This window comes from Lithobates pipiens, unplaced genomic scaffold, assembly GCF_037356315.1.
Source record: "Lithobates pipiens isolate NorthernLeopardFrog02 unplaced genomic scaffold, aLitPip1_a1.2 Scaffold_30, whole genome shotgun sequence".
In the NCBI taxonomy this organism is placed as follows: Eukaryota; Metazoa; Chordata; class Amphibia; order Anura; family Ranidae; genus Lithobates; species Lithobates pipiens.
The window spans coordinates 112,150-133,349 of record NW_027507791.1 but is presented as its reverse complement, the minus strand read 5'-3'; the positions used below and the strand labels follow the sequence as shown (position 1 = coordinate 133,349).

Genomic DNA, 21,200 nt, shown 5'->3' with positions numbered 1-21,200 from the left:
CTCCCCCGCTGAGCTGTTGTGTTATGACAGGACTACCGCCCCCCGCCAGAATACTCCAATCAGTGCTTTCTGCCATTGGCTGAGAGCCCTGATCGGGAGTCGGTCAGCTGCTGATTTTCCAGCATGCACGTTCCCGACTTCTGTCAGACAGACCGACATACACACGGGCAGATTGTCTGCTGGTATTTTTTTTGGACCAGAGGTGTCTCCTAACATTCTGCCCATGTGTACAGGGCTTTAGACTCAGTAGCCTTGTAAGATGAAGTTGTGCCCAAACAATCCATTTAATTTATCTGCAATCAATCAGGTCCTTACACTGCAGAGAATTTGAGAACGCTAAAAAGATGATAAAATCTGATTGTAATGAATTTGGCTAGCTTCAAGAACTTTACAGCTTGCAAAAAACTTTTGTAGTTTGTGTATAACTTGTACTGTAACGTTACACTTTCCTAAAAGCTCATGTCAATTGAGCCATTTCCACTAAATAGAAGTTTCTAAAGTTTATAAGTACGGGGGGTGCTTGCATACTTCCTTTAAACTTTGTAGAATGCCCAAAACTTTTAAAAGATCTAATAGACCAGATGGATACAACACATGTTTGATTCACAATGCTATACACAGTTCTACACCCTCACCTAATGCCTCAGTTTCTTCTGCTGCCAGCTCCGAGTTACTTCCCGTCACACTTTCCAGGTCTTCATCCTTAAGTTTCACCTTGCGCTCCCCTTTATGCCTCCAAACACAAGTCTCATCCACCTAGAGGAAGAATAGAACATGTTGCAGCTACCAGCATTTTTAGAGGAGTTGTAAAGGCAGCACCCCCTAATACATGAGCCTCATCTCTGTCCAGCAATGTCCATGAGTGCCTCGGCTGTCCAGGACACTCCCTCCTGATTGGCTGAGACACAGCAGCAGCGCCATAGCCTAACTGACTTTGACAGCCATTCAGGAGAGAGAGGGGGGTGGGGCCGAACAGCAGCTCCATGTCTGAATGGACACACTGAGCTGCAGCTCGGCTCGGGAGCCCCCATAGCAAGCTGCTTGCTGTGGGAGCACCGGGCCAAGAGCACAGAGTAGGGACCCAAGAAGAGGGGGATCCAGGCTGCTCTGTGCAAATCCACTGCACAGAGAACGTAAGCATAGCATGTTTGTTATTTAAAGCGATTGTATACCGGCAAAAAAAAACAAAAACAAAACACCTGTAAGGTAAAGGCATAATGAGCTACTATGCGTTTCTTTGGGGTTCACGTCTCCAGCGCCGAGTGGCCGGACCTGCGATGACTTCACTCCTGCATCCTCTTTCCGGTAAGGGGCTCAGATTTTCTGGCAGGATCCGATGGACCTTCAGAGCGCATGTGCCACATGCAAGGTGAATATCTCCTAAACAGAGATATTCATTTTACCTACAGGTAAGCCTTATTATAGGCTTACCTGTAGCTAAAAAATTGAAAATGGGGTATACAACCGCTTTAAACAAAAATAAAATAAAAAATAAAACAAGACTTTAGTATCACTTTAACTAACATTCAGTGATGTCATTTTGTTGTCTAATTAAAAATAACTTTTTTGTATGCAACAAAATGGTCCCGAAGTTTTCCTAAAATGCTTGAGTGAAAACTATCCTGCACCCAGGACTGCCCTGGAATCCAGAGACAGCTGGCCATGGCAACTAGGGGAGTTATGTTCTGGGTGTGTGGATGTTCCAATTGCCAAATCTTAAAGGAGCAGACTTGGGTGGAAAATTTCAAAATACTAGGATCTATGTGTGGCAGTGGGAAAAATGCTCCTTACATTGGTGGTCAGTGGGAAGAATGCCCCTTACATTGTTGGTCAGTGGGAAGAATGCCCCTTACATTGGTGGTCAGTGGGAAGAATGCCCCTTACATTGGTGGTCAGTGGGAAGAATGCCCCTTACATTGGTGGTCAGTGGGAAGAATGCTCCTTACATTGGTGGTCAGTGGGAAGAATGCCCCTTACATTGGTGGTCAGTCGGAAAAATGCCCCTTACATTGGTGGTCAGTCGGAAGAATGCCCCTTACATTGGTGGTCAGTCGGAAGAATGCCCCTTACATTGGTGGCCAGTCGGAAGAATGCGCCTCACATTGGCGATCAGTGGGAAGAATGCTCCTCACATTCCCATTTACGAATAGCCTAAAAGGGCTTTAGCATCATTGGTTGCCTGACAGGCAGAAACTGCTTGTTGAACCTCTGGAGGAACCCTGGTTGAGAAATACTGATCGTTATCCTGGAGAGTAAATTCTGTAATGAAGAGTAGGCTGCTCTCACACTGGGGCGGGCCTTGATGGTAAAATGCTGCTAGTTTTAGCAGCACTTTACCATAGTTTTAGCAGCGCTATTCGCCGCTAGCGGGGCGCACATTAACCCCGCTAGCGGCCGAATAAAGGGTTAAATGTGCCGCATAACGCTGCTGCCAAAGTGCTTTGGCAGCCAATTCATTTCAATGGGCAGGAGCAGTGTATATACTGCTCCTCCACCGCCCCATAGATACTGATTGCAAGACTTTTTTTTTTAAATGTCCTTCCATCGCAGCACCCCAGTGTGAAAGCACTCGGGCTTTCACACTGGGACTGCAGGGGAGGAGTTTTTCAGATGCTTTACAGGCGCCATTTTTATATGTACCCTTCTTCAATATCTGCCAAGCCCTGAAGAATGGGAACCATTTGATATCCCAAAACACATTCGTTTTAAGTGTATGTGACTTTAACCACTTCCCGACCAGCGCACGACGATGTACGTCGACAGAATGGCACGGGCAGGCATATTGGCGTACAGGTACGTCCAATATTCAATGCCGCTCTGCCATTGGGAGCGCGCCGCCGGCGGCGCGCTCCTGCGCTGGTCGGGACCCCCGTGAGTCCGGTCGTGGGACTCGCGGACTCGATCGCCGCGGGCATTCCCGCGATCGTCTCACGGAGCGGCCGAATGGAGGAAATGCTGTGTAAACAACATTTCTCCATTTTGCCTAGCAACTAGTGACGCTGATCTCTGCTCCATGTGATTGGAGCAGAGATCAGTGTTCACTAAATGAAAGCCCAGCCCCCCCCACAGTTAGTAACACACCCCTAGGAACACTTAACCCCTACACTGCCACCCACTGGTTAACCCTTTCACTGCCAGTGTCATTTACACAGGAATCACTGCATTTATATAGCAGTGATTACTGTATAAAAGGACAATGGTCCCAAAAATGTGTCAAAAATGTCCGATGGGTCCCCCACAATGTCGCAGTCACAATAAAAATCGCTGATCGCCGCCATTACTAGTAAAAAAAAATAATAAAAAATTATTAATAAAAATGCTATAAAACTATCCCTATTTTGTAAACGCTATAACTTTTGCGCAAACCAATCAATAATCGCTTATTGCGATTTTTTTTACCAAAAATATGTAGAAGAATACGTATCGGCCTAAACTGAGGGAAAAAAAATGTTTTTTAATATATTTTTGGGGTATATTTATTATAACAAAAAGTAAAAAATAATGTGTTTTTTTCAAAATTGTCGCTCTATTTTTGGTTATAACGCAAAAAATAAAAACCGCAGGGGTGATCAAATACCACCAAAAGAAAGCTCTATTTGTGGGGAAAAAAAAGACGTCAATTTTGTTTGGGAGCCACGTCGCACGACCGCGCAATTGTCAGTTAAAGCGACGCAGTGCCGAATCGCAAAAAGGGGTCTGGTCTTTGACCAGCAAATTGGTCCGGTCTGCAAGTGGTTAAAAAAACTTCACTTCTGGACATATATATATATAAAGTCTACCCAAGACAAAGCTTTCCTAAAATGACTACACCCTGGAGCTGCCTTGAAGGAAATCTTTTCCTATACTAGACCTGAGATTGAAAGGGAATAAATACTGATAGAGACAATCCACAATTCTCTTGTACCCTGCAATAATAAACACCTGACTGAGGTTTTACCACTTCCCTTCTCTATCCAAAGCGAATAAAATAAAATGTATTATCTAGAGACTAAACTTAGAAAGTGACAAACATTTCAGTTTTCTGATTAACTGACCTTTAATAGAAACCCAAACCCCATCATCAGGTAGGAAGGAGGGAGGAAATTCTTCTTTCCTAACAAAAATAAATAAAAATAAAAGTTAAAACTTCACATGATAGAAACAGCTGGTCTTTCCCCTAGGTTTCTGCATTGGTGCCAGACAGCAACACGCAGAGACATCTTCATAAGAATGAGAAGAGACAAAATAAGCACCGATGTCAGAATACAATATGGCTGCTGATAGAGACACTTCCTTGTAAGTGTAGAGGAATGGGATTATAGCTCTGCGACCAACAATTCATAACAAGCTGAATAAAAACATAAAATTTATTTTTATTAAATACAAAAGGATAAAGACAAGAATAGTCAAGGGGTATAGAGATAATTAAAATCAATGATAGAGCATATACAATTCAAATATTGGGTTGCTGGTGACCCAAGGGAGAAAGAAAAAGTGGTCACAGATGGATGTTGAATCCCAACATGTTTCGCCAATGATGGCTTCCTCAGGGGATAGTGTGGGACCACCACAATAATCCAGCTCTAACATGAAAAGCAAAAAAATATACATGCAAATACATAATAAATGCATTGCCTCTATCAATCCAAAACTAGGAGATGGAAACATTTGTAAATGAGTTGCCTCCCCCAAAACCAGGGAGACAAGGGCAGATGTCCAAAAGCCCCAGCCTAGGAATGATACAGGAGATACTTCCTGTTTCTCCTTACCTCTGATCATGAAGCTTCCCGTTGTCAGGTACTCTCCAGTTGGCGCGGTTTTGGACACCTAAAAGTAAGGAAAACAATGGTAATACAGGCAGAGGTGCACCTTCCAAAACAAAGGCCTTTTTTCAGTATAGAGTAGGGGCAGGTTAAAACCCATCAGGTTTTCTTTTTTGCTGTAGGTGTCCTACGAGGCGTGTCTAAAAAGTTTTCGCGAAGGGTATCAGAAAACAAACAAAACAGGAGCTACAAAAAACCTTTATTGGATTTCAAAATAATCGCCATCCTTCACAACACACTTTTGGCAATGTTCATAAAGCTTCTGGAAACTGTCAGCAAAAGCCTCTTTAGGAACCGATCTCAGAACCGCTGGCACACATTCTTGGATTGCTGCCGCATCCACGACCAACATTGTGTTGATCTTGGAATTTTGCAGAGGACTCTTTTTGTTTGCGGGCAAGATGGCAAACGCCATTCAATCGACTGCCGATTGGATTCCGGGTGGAACTGGTAGCACCCAGTCTCCCCCCCCCATTGACGATGGTTCACAGAAAGGATGGATCCTGGTCACACATGGTCATGAAATCTCCCGAGGTTTCCATCCGTTTTGCTTTCTGTTTGTCAGCTTGTGCAGCAAAAAACGGGAACAGATCTTCCATTCACCCAAATCTTTGCGGACAATGGTGCGCACTGTGTCTTTGCTAATGCCCAATTCCTCCGCCATCAATCGTAGAGTCAGTCGCCCAGCTCGTGCCAGCATTTCTCACACTCGCTCGATCATGTCTGGGGTTCTGTTTATCGATGGCCAACTTGAATGTGGCTCATCCTCAGTCGTTTCCTTCCCATCGTCAAAGCATTTGAATCAGTCTTAAAAACATTTTCATGCTCACGGCTTCCGTCCCGTACACTTGCACCAATATTTCATGCATCTCCATCGCCAGTTTCCCCAATTTGTAGAAGAACCTGATGTTTACTTGTTACTCCATTTCACAGTGGAAGGTTTATCCTGAAAATCACGTGTACTCCATATGCTAGGCGGCACTTGGACTGGTCTCTGGACAGCCACGTGCATGTGCACGCACCTGGCCCATGTTGCCTTTTTGATATTGGACCATTCATCAAACTTTTTAGAAAAACCTCATATTCAAGAGATTTCCCTTAACTTCCTGTCCTGCAGACAAAATAGAAGGCGAGAGGATATACACTGTATTGCCAAAAGTATTGGGATGCCTGTCATGAACCTTAATGGCATTCCAGTCTTAATCTGCAAGGCCTTGCTTTGTGCACTGGTGCGTAGTCATGTTTGAACAGCAAGGGGCCATCCCCAAACTGTTCCCACAAAGTTGTAAGCATGAAATTGTCCAAAATGTTTTGGTCAGTTGATGCCTTAAAGTGATTGCAAACCTTTTTCGTTTTATTTTTTTAAACTAACAAGCATGTCATACTTACCTCCACTGTGCAGCTCGTTTTGCACAGAGTGGTTCCGATCCTCGTCTTCTGGGGTCCCCGGCGGCTCCTTGTCGCATCAGATAACCCCCTAGGAGAAGTGCTCTCCCGGGGGGTTACCATGCAAGCGCGCTCCCGAGTCCAGCATTTCCGTCCAGACATGAATGCCGGATTTGACCCCACCCCCTGGCGCTTGCGTCATTATCCAATCAAGAGCCGGGACTCCATGCAGAGAGGGAGAGCACGTCTTCACCGAGGGAATTACAGGGCTCAGGTAAGTAAAATGGGGGGGCTAGTGGGCCAGTCACTGCCAGAAGTTTTTTCACCTTAATGCATAGGATGCATTAAGGTGAAAAAAAAAAACGAGGGTTTACAACCCCTTTAAGTTTTCTCTTCACTGGAACCAAGAAGCCAACCCCAACCCCTGAAAAAACAAACAAACACACCATAATCCCCCCTCCACCAAATGATTTCGACCAGTGAATTTGTGGGAAGTTTCCCTTCCTGTTACAACATGGCTGTTCACCAGTGCAAAAAGAAAGGTCCATAAAGACATGGATGAGCGAATTTGCGGTGGAGGAACTTGACTGACCTCAATCTGATAAAATACCTTTGGGATGAATTAGAGCGGAGATTGTGAGCCAGGCCTTGTCCAACATCAGTGCCTGACCTCACAAATGTGCTTCTGGAAGAATGGTCAAACATTCCCATAGGCACACTCCCAACCTTGTGGACAGCCTTCCCAGAAGAGTGGAAGCTGTTATAGCTGCAAAGGGTGGGGCAACTCAATATTGAACCCTCCGGACTAAGACTGGGATGCCATTTAAGTTCATGTGTGTGTAAAGGCAGTAGTCCCAATACTTTTGGCAATATAGCGTTGCTTTTCAAAGTGAGGAAATTTCAGCTTTTCATCTCCAGGACAAGAAGAGATGATCCCCAGCACCAACAGATACAGCAACAGGAACCTAACAAAAGGTATTAAAGCCTTACTGCTCAATCCAGAACTATAAAAAAAAGTTTCACTTTTTATAAAAAAACATTTTAACAGACGCAGGAAAAAAAAATGACCTTACGAGTGACATTTTTATGGCGTGGCGGAAGGGGGGGGGGGGGGGCACAATTACTACAAGACATGTTGGGTGGGTAGATATACGCCACCTTATAACTGTAAGCAACGTGACAGTTGTGCAAAGTATCTTTCAGTAATGCTTTCCAATGAATTTCACTGCAGTCTCATCCACACACATTATGAACGGTGGGGTTGTACATCACAGCATTACATGGCAAGGGGCTAAAATCCCACACTGAAGGACTGTGAAAAGCCCAAGTGGAAAGTGTACAATTCAGAGTATAATTAAAGAATACTGTTAGGTTTATTCGGTTGGCAAGCAGACTGGTTGGTGAGTTGAGCTGGGGATTATCTCTGGTTTTCTTTTGCATGCGTTGCCCTTCCATGTGCTCCTTGGTGAGACGGGCAGTTATAGATGGGGGCAGGGGCCATTTGTTACTGGTGTATATATTGGTGAGGGGACACCCTGGACACCTTTGCTGCCATTGTACGGGGTGTCCCGTGCACCCCTGTGCCTTTAAGGAGGTTTGGCTACCTCCAGGCCCACCTGCCCCTTATCTATTCATTTGAATGCATGTGCTCCCACTGTGGAGACACGCATACATTTAGTAGTGTTAGAACTGCAAGCAATACACAGGGTGCCACACATGCGTTTGCAAATGACCCATTTTTAATGCTTACTGTTAGACAGGTTAATTCGGTCAGTGAGTTGAGCTGGGAATTTTCTCTGGTTTTGTCTAATAATTCATTAAAGTGATACTAAAGGATCGTTTTTTTTTTTTTTTTTTTTTAAATAACAAACATGTCATACTTCCCTCCCCTGTGCAGCTCGTTTTGCACACAGTAGCCCCGAACATCCATTTCTGGGGTCCCTCAGCGGCTCCTCCCTGCAATAGATAACCCCCTTGGAGAAGCGCTCTCCTGAGGGGGTTACCTTGCAGGCGGGCTCCCGAGTCCAGCATTTGGCGTCCATAGAGAATGAATGCAGGACTTGGTCCTCCGGTTTCTGTTAAGACATCTTGTAATGAAGGAGTATTATACCTCTAAAGCAGGGGTCTCAAATTGGTGGCCCTCCAGCTGTTGCAGAACTACAAGTCCCATGAGGCATTGCAAGGCTGACAGTTACAAGCAAGAGTCCCAGAGGCAGAGGCATGATGGGACTTGTAGTTTTGCAACAGCTGGAGGGCCGTCAGTTTGAGACCCGTTCTAAAGCCAAGGAATTAAAAGAAGGCCTGACATGGCACATTACCTGATTGTGATGAACCCACCAGGCACTGGTAATAACTCGGGCATCCCAAGCAGCACTATAGCAAACTGCCATGGTGCCAGCCTCTGTGAGGGTACGAGGTGGTATTGGATCACCTAGAAGAGAAGGATGAAGAAATAAAGGAAGTAAAAGTATTCTTACTGATACATACTTAGAACCCCCAAACATTATATATATATTTTTAGCAGAGACCCTAAAGAATAAAACGAGGATCGTTGCAATATTTTAAGTCACACTGCATTTGCGCAGTGGACTTTCAACACAATTTTTTGTATAATGTGAAAGATGATGTTACGCCAAGTAAATAGATACCCAACATGTCATGCTTTAAAATTGCGCACACTTGCGGAATGGCGACAGACTACAGTACTTAAAAATCTCCTAAGGCAACTTTACTTTCAAATTTTAACAGGTTACCCATTTAGAGTTACATATGCGTCCGTGACTTACATATGCGCTGGCTTCTGTGCGCAAGCATGGAGGTATGGGGTGCTTTTTACATTTATTTTCCTTATTCTTACACTGTCTCTATATTTAAAAAAAAAAAAAAATTGAAGATCACTTTAATTCCTATTACAAGGAATGTAAAACATCCCATGAAATAGAAATAAGCATGACAGGTTCTTTAATTGAGAGATATAGGGGTCAAAATGACATCTCTCAATTACCTTTAAAAGCAAAAAATCATTTGTTTAAGCCCAAGAACTGGAATGACATTAGAGGCTGCTCCGGTCCTCCAAGGGCATAGAGCCGAGTGGGGGCCATCTTGCCTTCACTCGACTTACTGCCCAGTGAACGGCCGCATCAGATCGCCTGTAGCCTTTAAAAGTGATCCCGTGGTGAATCTGCTCGTGGGACCACTTTTATCGATTCGAATTTGCCCCTTGGATAACTTATTGATCACCTACAGTAAAAAAAATAAAAATAAAATGATACTGGGCTTATGGCAGCTAGCTTAAACACGTTGCTCCGCATTAAAGATGGTTCGGTGACACTGACCGGGGGACATTCCCTCCCATTTCCACACACAACTTAGGCAAATTAGGTGGCGGCCGAGAGGCTACTGGGAGTGCGAGGCCTTAGGCGACTGCCTAGAGAGCCGCCTCTGCTCTCAAGTGCTGTTGTGGACTAACAACACAGCATTTTTTGTGGTGTCAACTCTGGCCATTTTTCTCTTGCCAAAACTACTGTGACCCACCAACTCGCCCATCTCCGCAACAGAAAGGCTCATCATTCTGTAGATAAGAACTGGGAGAGCTGATTACGCTCCTTAAAATAACACAGGATAGGCACAGGATAGCTCAGATTTTCTGACAGGATCAACTTTTTTTTTGCACTCATTGAAAAGGTATAACAAAAATTTTTCATTGGTATTACCTGGCCAAATAGGAGCAAATTCATTATTATATAAGGGTTTATATACACTTTAAAAGCATCTGACCTATTTTATTTTTTAATTCCTTTATTTTCCAAAAAGTTGCATTTTACAGTCAGGTAAACAGTCAGGTAAACAAAGAGGGAAAAACGCAGTATTTATCAAATGACAATAACCAAGAGGGTCACACCATTTAGATCCATAAGCCAACAGGCAGGTAAGACATAGTATATATGATCTGGCCGATTTTTAAGTTGGCTTCAACTGATCTTTTTTTGTTTTGTTTTTTTAATAACACCAGATTAAATTATGTTTTTTTTTTTTTTTTTAATTCAGCCTTAATTAGCCCTTCCAGTAGAAAGATCGTTACCTGTAGGGTTCTTAATGACACAGCTGGTCGCGCCATGCAGGTCTGCGTGAACATAGATGTCCCCTGTTCATACAGAAGAGAACACAGTCATGTACAATTATTATTATTATTATACAATTATTGTGTAATGCACCAAATTGCATGCTTTCAATGTATGTGGCAATCTCTGTGGTCTCAATTTTCACTTTACCAGCTTATGTCGTTTGGACAAGGACAAAGGGGTTAAGCCTCCATAAAGGACATCCGCATTCACTTGTGCCATTAAATCGAATAGTATACAACCAAAGCTGGTAGAAATGGATACAGCTCATCACACTAATATGTGCAAAGCCACAATACAAGGATCACCTGATGAGGCACGAGCCTGTGGTATGGTCATGTGACCTCCAAAATGGTATGGATCACATGGTTTCTACAGTTCCAGCAATGACTTTCGTGTCTTGCAGGCATTCCCAGTCTGGCGGCTGCTGTAGTGATCGGGTGGCGGGGGTGGGGGGGGGGATGTTGTCCGGTGTGCGGGCTGTCCGCTGCTCCCTGCCAGTTGATTGGGGGGAGAGAAAACACGCGCGAGGCGGAGATCAAAGTTTACACAGTGTAAAATCGACCTATTAAGCTCTTCCCGATGACTACAACTGGTATAGTATAGATGTGCAATTAACTGCTGCCGATTGGAAGACCTACATGGAGTTTTTCCTTTGTGAAATCTCTGGATTGAGAGTTTCATCTGATGTCTATACAGCGAGGTGGACCTCTCTATAACGAGGATCCACTCTGTCCGGTAGATGTGCACTGCCGAAAAATTTATTCGCTTTCGTTTCATTTGTTTTTGCCGAAAATTCAAAAAAATTAGCAAATTCGAAAATTTGGAATTCGTAAACTCGGAATTTGCAAATTTGGAATTCATAAATTCTACAATTCGAAATAAAGGAAAATTCTAAAATTCCAATCAATAACCAACTTACTGATAACTAATGAATTATAGGTATTGGAATTTCCTTTAAAATTTGGCTGTGAACGCAACGAATTATCCGAAATAAAGAATGCCACATCGAAACAAATAGAATGGAACAAAATAATAAGAATCCATTTTTACTATTATTATTAATTTGTTACGTTCCATTTTGGATAATTTGTAACTTTGGATACATTTGTATTCGTTATATTAACAGCCATTTGAATGTAAATTCCAATACCTATAACTTAAATAGTTAGTAAAAGGTGTTATTAGTTATAATTTCAGAATTTTCAGATTTTTGTTATTTTGAATTTTCGGACTTTCATTTGTATTTTTGGATTTCGAATTTCAGGATTTTCTAATTTTTCATTTCTGAATTTAGAATTTCCGAATATTCGGAAATTCTAATATTTCCTTTTTCTCATTTAGTTAAAAACGAGTTGCACATGTCTAATGTCCGGTAAGGAGAACTACTTGATCAATGTGTGGTTCCATCTGTCACACCAAGGCTGGTGCTGGGACACCATCTCTTCCGGTTTTCTTCTCTGTCATACAGATTTATATTAAGCAATGTATGGTAAAAAAAAAAAAAAAAAAAAAAATAAAAAATAATAATAATAATAATAATAATAATAATAATAATAATAATAATAATAATAATATATATATATATATATATATACACACACACACTTTATTTGTAAGCAACAAATGTGATGCTGGTTGCTAATTTATATATTTTATGCTATTATTAGCACGGATATTTTTTTTATTTTGGATTCCCAGTCTGTGGTCAGATGGAGCAGATTACGGAGGCTCCCACATGGGTAATGTTGATTGCACAAGTCTTGCCCGTTTAGGGCTTCTTTTCACCAAAAAGGCTCTTAGGAAGAAGAGTCAATACCAGCCACAGTGATCCAAGTACAAGATGGCAGCATGTCTGAAGGTTCCTATTTATCTATCCAGGTCATGGAATAGCTAGTAGTAGTAATTAAGATTAAACTGGACTTCGCTGCTCATCTGAACAGCTTTAGTTCTAATGAGTGTAATGAACATCCCTGCAACCGGCAGAAGGAATAAGAGCACATGGACCTTCCTGACACTCATCAGAATTGAAGGACTGGTTTGGATGAGCAGTCAATATTACAGAACATTCCAAATGGACTACCACTAGAGCACCGACTCTGGAAAGAAGGAAAAGGAAAGACTTACTATTAGACATGGGCCGACCACCCCTCTGTTCAGCATGCAGCAGAACCCCCGAACAGGGGAAAAGTTGTAACCAGAATGGCGAACTCCATTGAAGTCTATGGGAGCCGAACAGGAAAACCAAGTGCGCATTTTGAAGGCTTATATGCAAGCTATAGGCCATAAAAGGGGTATGGGAGTCCAGGTACTGCCCTGGGGGACATGTATCCACACAAAAAAAAAAATGTAAACAATTGTTTTTTCAGGAGAAGTGATTTTAACCACCGACCACCTCCTCCACTGGACAGTTCTTATATAGGTAAGGGTGGGGCCATCTGGTGGCACTGCCCCTTGTGACCTCATGGACCAGGGCATGCTGGGTTGGTGACATCACGAGGGGGTGGTGCCACCCGGTGATGTCGCCGGGTGACCTTGCCCTTACCTATATAAGAACTGTCAAACAGCAGAGGAGGCATTCGGCGGTCGACCATCAATGAAGGCGGAGCGTTTTTTTTTTGTCTTTTGTTCTTTTTCAGGGGGTGGCGGCGGTGTGATTGATGATGGATTTACATCGGGGGACATTGTTTTTTATCGCTTTTAATAAATTGGAATTGCCAAAAACAGTCTGTGTTTTTATTACTTTTTTTTTTTTTTCGGTGAATGGGTAGGGGTAATTAGTACTCCATGCTCATTCACAAAGGAGGGGCGGGGATCGGGGGCTTCCAGATTCTGATAAGCGCCCCTGCCTGCAGATCCCTATAACCACAGTGCAGAGTTTTGGTGGGGAAGAGACCCTTGTCCCCATCAACAAGGGGAGAAAGTGCTTTGGGGTGGGTGGGGCATTTCCCCCCCCCTCCTTTTTCTGACCTGCCAGGCTGCATGCCCGGATAAGTGTCTGGTATGGAATTTTGGGCTCCACGCTGTTTTTTTTTTTTTTTTTTTTTTTTTTTTAACCGGCAAATGCTTTTTTTTTTGCCCATTAACAGCTGGTGACTCATCAGTTGTTAAAGACACCACCACCAGCATGCCGGCCCCGTTACTTAACAACCAGCTTTTACTGTGCCCTGATTGGGCAAAGCCAACTCAATCAGGGCACAGAATGCACTGTTCAGCACGCAGTGCATTGTAGGGCGTTCAGCGTTCAACAAAAAATACACTTTAATGCAAATATAATGCAAAAAAAAAAAAAAAAACACAATATATAACCCAATTTTTTTGTAAAATATAAAAAGATGATTTTACACTGAGTAAATAGATACCCAACATGTCATGCTTTAAAATTATGCATACTCGTGGAATGACAAAAAAATACGATACTTCTACTACGAATCTCAAGTTATTTAATTTTTACACTGTCCCCATTTTTTTTTTTTTATTATTACTTTTAACCCTATTACAAGAATCATAAACTTCCCTTGTGATAGAAATAAGGGATGACAGGTCCTCTTTATGAAGACATCTTGGGTATATAAGACCCCAGATCTCTCCTCTACCCTGGAAAGAATCCGATCAAAAAAATAAAATCATTCATCTCATGCTTTACACAAAAAAAAAAAAAGAAAAGAAAAAAAAGGTAGTGTTTACATCTGCCCTAACCAGAAGTGACATAGTGCTGTCGCTTCCAGTCTCCTAGACCATAGAGACGGCCAGCTCTACGATAACCCAGCTGTACCAAGGGTTCCCTGATCGCATGGGAGAGGCCAGAGAAGAGCTGATGGGCTGTGGGGGGTTCCAGGGGTGCCTAACCTTTTGAAGAGTGAGGGCCATTTTAGCAACTTGGCAGCTGGTCGTGGGCCACAATGAGCAGAGCAGGCAGATGACAGGTCTGTGTCCACTCTGCATATGCAGAGCAGACAGGGACACAGTCCGCTCTACTCTATGGGCCCTCCGATCTGCCCAGACAGAAGAGGACAGATTACCTTTTGTTTTTTTAAGCAGATCAGATTGGATATTTGCTTAAAAAGTGGGTGTAAAAAGGACGCAGATCAGTTTAAATCTGCAGCTCTATAGAGGTGATCATGTGAAAGGAGCTTAAGGCTGCTTTCACAATGATGCACTGCGCCTTACCTGCACCTTAACTGACCTTAATCTTCACTTCTTCCTCAGGATGCCTGCAGGTATTGCTGGCTGCTGGTGTCTCCTAGCTGGGTATGGCTGGTGGCTGCTGCTGGCTGTACTTCAGGGTGGATACGGCTGGTGGGTCCTGCTGGCTGGTACTGATGGCTAGTACTGGTGGGTACTGCTTTCTGGTACTGGTGGGTACTGCTGGCTGATACTGGTGGGTCATTTTTAGTACTGCTGGGTGGTGCTTGTGGGTACTGCTGGCTGGTACTTCTAGGTACTTTTTGGTACTGCCGAGTGGTGCTTCTGGGTACTAGTGGCTAGTAATTCTGGGTACTGCTGGCTGGTACTTCTGTGTACTGGTGTGTACTTTTTGGTACTGCTGGGTGGTACTTCTGGGTACTGGCGAGCACTGCTGGCTGGTATTTCTGGGTATTAGTGGCTGGTTCTTTATCCCCTATACCTGCCATCAGTGTGACAGGAGCGGCGCTGGAAGAAGCATATGGCTGTAGTAGAGAGCAGAACCGATGCTTCCTGTATCGCGCTGGGAACTGTCACAGGCAGAGTACATTTTTTATCACTCTGCCTGAGACAGAAGCCGGCGCTATACAGGAAGCATCTGCTCTGCTTTCTCTAGCGCCAGCTCAAATCTTCCCACTGGTGCTCGGGGGTTGTGGGTCATGAACCCGCAATCTGGGCTTGCCGAGCCTCCATCTCAGAGCAGGAGGTGGCGGGTCACATCAGAGGACGCCGCGGGCCACACGTGGTCCATGGGCCAGCACTTGGGCACCCATGGTTTAAGACATACAGCTGCAGCCATAAGCCCCGTAAAAGCATTGGAAGTCAATAAAGTTCATGTACCCGATTTGGTGTCAAGTGGTTAAACCAAACTAAAAACTAGACATGAGACGTATATCAATGTTTATTTCATCACCTACTATTCACTGAGCAGACAAGAGATTTAATAAGTCACTTACCAGGCCGCAAATACCTCTTGACAATCATCTCATTCTGTTGCTGATCTCGCCCAGCTATTATCAGGTAGTTCTCCGAGCTTATAAACCATAAAAACTTCTCAAACCTAAAGAAAGATCAAAGCAGTACTATATAAAATATGGAAATCTTCCAAAATAATACAGCTGCCTACAGTGGATGGTAAAGAACAACTTGTGTCATTCTTTAAAGAGTAACTTCACTTCGTGAGAAAAACATCCCCCCGGGTAATCTACATTACTGCAAAGATGTTAAATATAGTAATCTATATTATTGCAAAGATGTAAAATGCTGTTGCAAATTCCTATCTTTTGTTATTATGAAAAAATAGCAGTTTGTTTGTCTGTGTCCATGTGGAGAGTGAATCTGTATGGCAGTGATTTTAAAATTATAAATAAGCTGCTGAACATGCAGGGTTCCGGTGAGGAAATTGGCAGGGTCTGCATGCATTTAGACATGATTTCCTTTGGGTAGTATCTCACAAAAAAAAAAGACATTTTTGTTGCAGGGGATGCCAAAAATCTGACTTGTATCTTGGTGTAGACTTCTGGGAAAATCATTAAGTCAATCACACAAGCGGGAAACTACATTTGCATCTGTGTACAGAATATGTCCAGGTTGCCATATTGCATTTTACAGAAAACTACAGCTCTGCAGATTTGAAAAAGGAAAGGTAGTTTTTAATAGCATTCAATTATAAATATGTGCGTCGCAACTGAATATGCTATATTGGTGTTTTTTTGTATTTGCTTTTTTTTTTCCTCACAAAAGTGGAGTTACCCTTTAACCTGGTGTCTAACCTGCGGACATTCATTAATTATTTTGCACCCCATGAATCCCACGACTTCCTTACCAAAGACTGGCTTCTAGTAGTCTGGTTTATTTAGGTTTACACGATCTTACTTTTTCAAGTGCTATCCATCTCTTTTCTCTGTATATTTTTTATTATAGCTCTTGCTGCAAGAAATACCAAAGGTGCCAACTTTAAGATGCCTATAGGGAGCCTGCTGTAGTATTGATTTTTTTAAGGGGGTGTAAGAGCAATGACCTTTAGCAGTCTTGTGGAACATGTCCGTAGTCTCCAACAACTGCAACAGCATGTCTCTGACCGTCTCTAGAATCAGGTCTGCAGTCCGCGGCCGTCTCTAGAATCAGGTCTGCAGTCCGCGGCCGTCTCTAGAATCAGGTCTGCAGTCCGCGGCCGTCTCTAGAATCAGGTCTGCAGTCCGCGGCCGTCTCTAGAATCAGGTCTGCAGTCCGCGGCCGTCTCTAGAATCAGGTCTGCAGTCCGCGGCCGTCTCTAGAATCAGGTCTGCAGTCCGCGGCCGTCTCTAGAATCAGGTCTGCAGTCCGCGGCCGTCTCTAGAATCAGGTCTGCAGTCCGCGGCCGTCTCTATAATCAGGTCCGCAGTCTCCGCCTGTTGCTGACCGTTTCTCCAGACTACCGAGGAAGGTCAAACTGCCACTTAAATTGTTCGTTAAAAAAAAAAAATGAATCCTTTTCCCTTAAAGCATGTTATACAACACAGTGCTTGTGCTGTGTCATTTGGCCCCCTTAACACATGTAATACCGGGATGATCTTGCCAGTTTCTACCCTCCCCCTTGTATGCTGACCACAATATATATCAGGGCTGCTGAGCCCTGACACCGTGGTCAGCGTACATGCCTCCATTATCCGCAGCTCTCCCCCTTTGTCCTCCCCTCCTTGCCTGTTAGCTCTCACTAGCGCTGCTCTGCTCCTCTCCCTGCTGCTTCAAAAATATCTGACCCTTATATCATCCCCTCTGTCAGATAAAAAGCTATATTCTAGTGCCTGTGCTATATAAAAAAAATAAAAAAATAAAAAGAATTCTACCCGCTTTAACAGCATCTCCCAGCGATCACATGTCTTCAGGCTCTCTGCTCCTCGCTGCCCTGGCTGACATAAGCAGGAGAGTCTCAGCCCCGCCTGCTCGAGCTATCAGACAAGGGGAGCAGAGAGCCTGGAGTCACGTGACTGCTGGAAGAGGCTGTTAAAACAAGTAGAAATATGCAATTTTTTTTATTTTTTTTATAAAGCACAGGCACTAGGATACAGCTTTTTATCTGACTTTAACAGTCTTTGCAACTTTTACTGAAAAAACGTACAGTGTCTGCATTCCTTTAGTAGAGAACAGGCCTAAGAAGTATGTCAATAAAAATGTAAACTCCGACTGAATAGCAACAAGAGGTAAGGCTGCACTATAACAATTCCAGAGTAATACAAATGTCCCTTTGTGACAAGGTTTAGTCAATCATCTAAGCATGGCTGAGCATCTGTTCTTTTATGAAGAGTAGTAGTAACATAAGTTCTGAGCTCACCAGTACACCTTCCTGGCTTTCTGAATTGTGGTGACGGTCTGCACCTCCTTCAATGTCTGTTTGGTTTTCTTTTCAGCAGACTTAAATGCCTGTAATAGATATAACAAATTTTAAAGACCCCATCGTCAGACCATTTCCTTTAACAAAAATCTTCCCATAAGATTTAATGCACATTTACTGTAATTTGTCAGCATACCAAGACATTTTGGAAAATTTCATGCTCCCAACTTTGTGGAGACGGCCCCTTCCTGTTCCAATATGACTGTGCACCAGTGTGCAAAGCAAGGTCCATAAAGACATGGATGAGCAAATTTGGGGTGGAGGAACTTGACTGGCCTGCACAGAGTCCTGACCTCAACCCGACAGAACACCTTTGGGAAGAATTAGAGTGGAGACTGTGAGCCAGGCCTTCTGGTCCACATCAGTGCCTGACCTCACAAATGCGCTTCTGGAAGAATGCTCTAACATTCCCATAGACACACTCCTAAGACTGAGGAAGGGTGTAGGCACAACCACCATAGAATTGGTGTCTATCATAGACACAGTGTTGATGCAGGATTCACCTTACAATGCTCAACACCACTCCCCCCTCCCCCAAATCCACTTTATACCATTTAGTTCTTTTTTTCTTAAAACAGCTAATTAGACATGAAAAAGTGGTTTAATTTCTTGGCAGCGACAGTATGCAAATATAAGGCATCTCTATATTGAGGCCCACCCACTGAGAGGCTGCAAATTTGCATACTGTCGCCGCCAAGAAGTTAAACCACTTTTTCATGTCCAATTAGCCATTTTAATAAAAAAAAAAAAAAGAAGGAATAAATGGTATGAAGTAAATTTGGGGCGGAGAGTGGTACTGAGCGCATTGTAAGGTGGATCCTGGAACTGCCCATTTCATCGACATGCTGTCTATAAAAGACAACAATTCCATTTACATGCCAGAATGTAAACACAGCTGTGCTGAGAGCGCCCTCCTGCACAGTTACCAGTGGCTAAAGGAAAGCTGATTGGCAGCTTTCCGATCATATGACCATTGTGACAGCCAATCGCGGTGGTCACGTGATTATAAACCACGCCCCCACCTCTGGTAATCCCTTAAAAGGCCAGAAGGTGCTGGCACCAGGGAGGTTAAATTTACCAGTCACATGATTAAGATCACCCAAAAGAGCAGTGGAGGGTCCTGTGTGGCACCATACATCACTTCTGACTTACTGCCATGCGCCACAAAAACTACAATTTAAAGAGCCTGTTCCTCAAATATTTTATATGGGGAAAGGAGTGAATGGGTAAGGAAGGGAGTGAAAAAATGGGAAGTCAGAAGAAGAGAGACTCCACCCCCTACAGCGCGGAGGATGTAATGTAAGCCAGAACTACAGTAGGGCTATTATATGACTGGTCATCTGCTCATGGAAAGCAGAAATGGTTGCCCTGCTGCTATATTTCAGATGCATTTGAAAATGTTTTATGACTACTCTGCTGCAATACTGCTGGTAGGGCAAGGTATTGCCAATGTATTTATATATTGTTCTTCCTGGAGTTTAGCCTTAAATAAAAAATAAAAAAATCAGTTATGGATTAAACACAAGTGGAACCACAAGCGGATTTTGGAAATAGACTGTAGAGCAGTGGTCATCAACCCTGAGGACAGGGTTGATGACCACTGCTGTAGAGGATCTGGCTGAACAGGTAGGTACCTTTTCTGCAGCTTCTACTGTCTTCTGAGTTTTCTTTGCAGCATTCCTCTTGTGATCATAGTACCTGAAAACAGACAAGATACCATAACGATTACAGGCCCATCTGACACATGCGTCCAAGAGCTTTCTGATTAATTTAAAGTGTATCTAAACTCTAAAACAAACATGTAAGATATTGGCGTACATCAAGTCAAAGCCTGCTCTGCGATAGTGAATGGCAGTCTCAGCCTGGACCCCCTGCCAGGCCATGCCCCCAATGTATTTCACATCCCCTTGAATAAGCTCAGGTGAGCGACGTGAAACGCATTGGGGGTGTGCCTAGGTGGGGGTCCAGGCTGAGACTGCCATTCACTATCAAACAGCAGGCTTTGACTTGATGTACGGCTTCCAGGATACCCATCACTCTACTATGGATGAGCAGTGTTGTCAGCTTAGGAGAGGAGGTGTAATTGGACTACAGAACAATTCCGCTCCCATCTTTTCCTTTACATAGGTTAAGAGGCATTTTGTAATTCCCAGAGAGAACTTGGAAAGGTGATAACATTATTTGAAATGTCAGTTAAGTACACAGAGCATTACAAGGACACTACACAGTCAAGATCAACAGATAAAAAAAAAACCCTTAGACTTACTGGTGACGGTATTTCTGCGAGCCTATCAGGACAGCACCTTGGATAGAGCGTAGCTCCACCTCTTCACAGGAAACACCGCGTGACAACGCCCCTTTAAATTCAGCTGCTTCCACCATGCCATCAGTTGTTACCCGAGAATTCCTCCGACATGCTGGAAGATATAAGCAGACAATTACCAAGCCCAGCGATTATAAATGATACGTAATGACCTAGTGAGGGAAGTAGGCTGCTGTTCTGAAAGGCTCATAGAAATAGTCACCGGTAAGTATTAAGGTAAGGTTTTCTCCCTTTGCCTTTCAGGACAGCACCTTGGAGATGAGAACTTACTTGAGGGTGGGACCACTGCTTGTAAAACCTTCCTACTGAAGAACTGGTCTGAGGCAGACAGTAGATCCAACCTGTAGTGCCTTATGAAGGTCGAGAAACTGGACCATGTGGCAGCCTTGCATACCTTCTCTGGTGATGCCCCGGACTTCTCTGCCCACAAAGTCGGCAAAAATCCCTCCGGAGGTTCTAAACTGAAGGACGGGTATGCTTCTTTAATGGCTTGTTTTAGCCACCTTCCTAGGGTACTTTTGGAAGCTTTATCCCATTTGTGACTTCCTTCCATTAGGATAAAAAGAGAAGATGACTCTCCAAGATTTTTCGTTACTTCAAACTACTTTAGGAGGCACATTCTAGAGTATGGAAGGCTTCTTCTCCTGGCCCCAAGGCATGGGGCAGAAACTAGGAGTATGATCTCCTGTATGTGGTGAAAAACCAAAGACACCTTAAGTAGTAAGGCTGGATCTGTCCTCAGCAGTATCCTGTATGGCAGACACCTCATAAAGGACTCCTTGATTGATAATGCCTGTAATTCGCTGATTCTACGTGCAGATGTCATGGACACCAGGAGCATCATCGTTAGGGTCAGGTATCTTAAAGATGTCTCTCCTAGTGGCTCAAACAGTGACTTAGTGAGTCCCTGAAGAACCAAAGATGAATCCCACTTGGGAAAACTAATAAGAGGCCTAGGCCTAATTTTTGCCATAGCTTTAAAAAAAAAAAATCTGACCATCAAGGGTTCC

General features: G+C 43.5%; 1 protein-coding gene across 1 annotated transcript in view; it reads right to left on the bottom strand.

The window, feature by feature from the left end:
• NEMF (nuclear export mediator factor) overlaps nucleotides 1-21,200 on the bottom strand; it is an 86,476-nt gene that overhangs the window by 25,349 nt on the left and 39,927 nt on the right. Inside the window, exons 15-22 of the mRNA XM_077463532.1 lie at nucleotides 19,502-19,565; nucleotides 17,808-17,896; nucleotides 15,451-15,554; nucleotides 10,270-10,332; nucleotides 8,507-8,619; nucleotides 4,749-4,806; nucleotides 4,035-4,093; nucleotides 636-756 (exon numbers count right to left, since the gene is read on the bottom strand). Coding sequence (XP_077319658.1) covers nucleotides 636-756; nucleotides 4,035-4,093; nucleotides 4,749-4,806; nucleotides 8,507-8,619; nucleotides 10,270-10,332; nucleotides 15,451-15,554; nucleotides 17,808-17,896; nucleotides 19,502-19,565 — 671 coding nt within the window. The remainder of the gene's footprint in view (nucleotides 1-635; nucleotides 757-4,034; nucleotides 4,094-4,748; nucleotides 4,807-8,506; nucleotides 8,620-10,269; nucleotides 10,333-15,450; nucleotides 15,555-17,807; nucleotides 17,897-19,501; nucleotides 19,566-21,200) is intronic.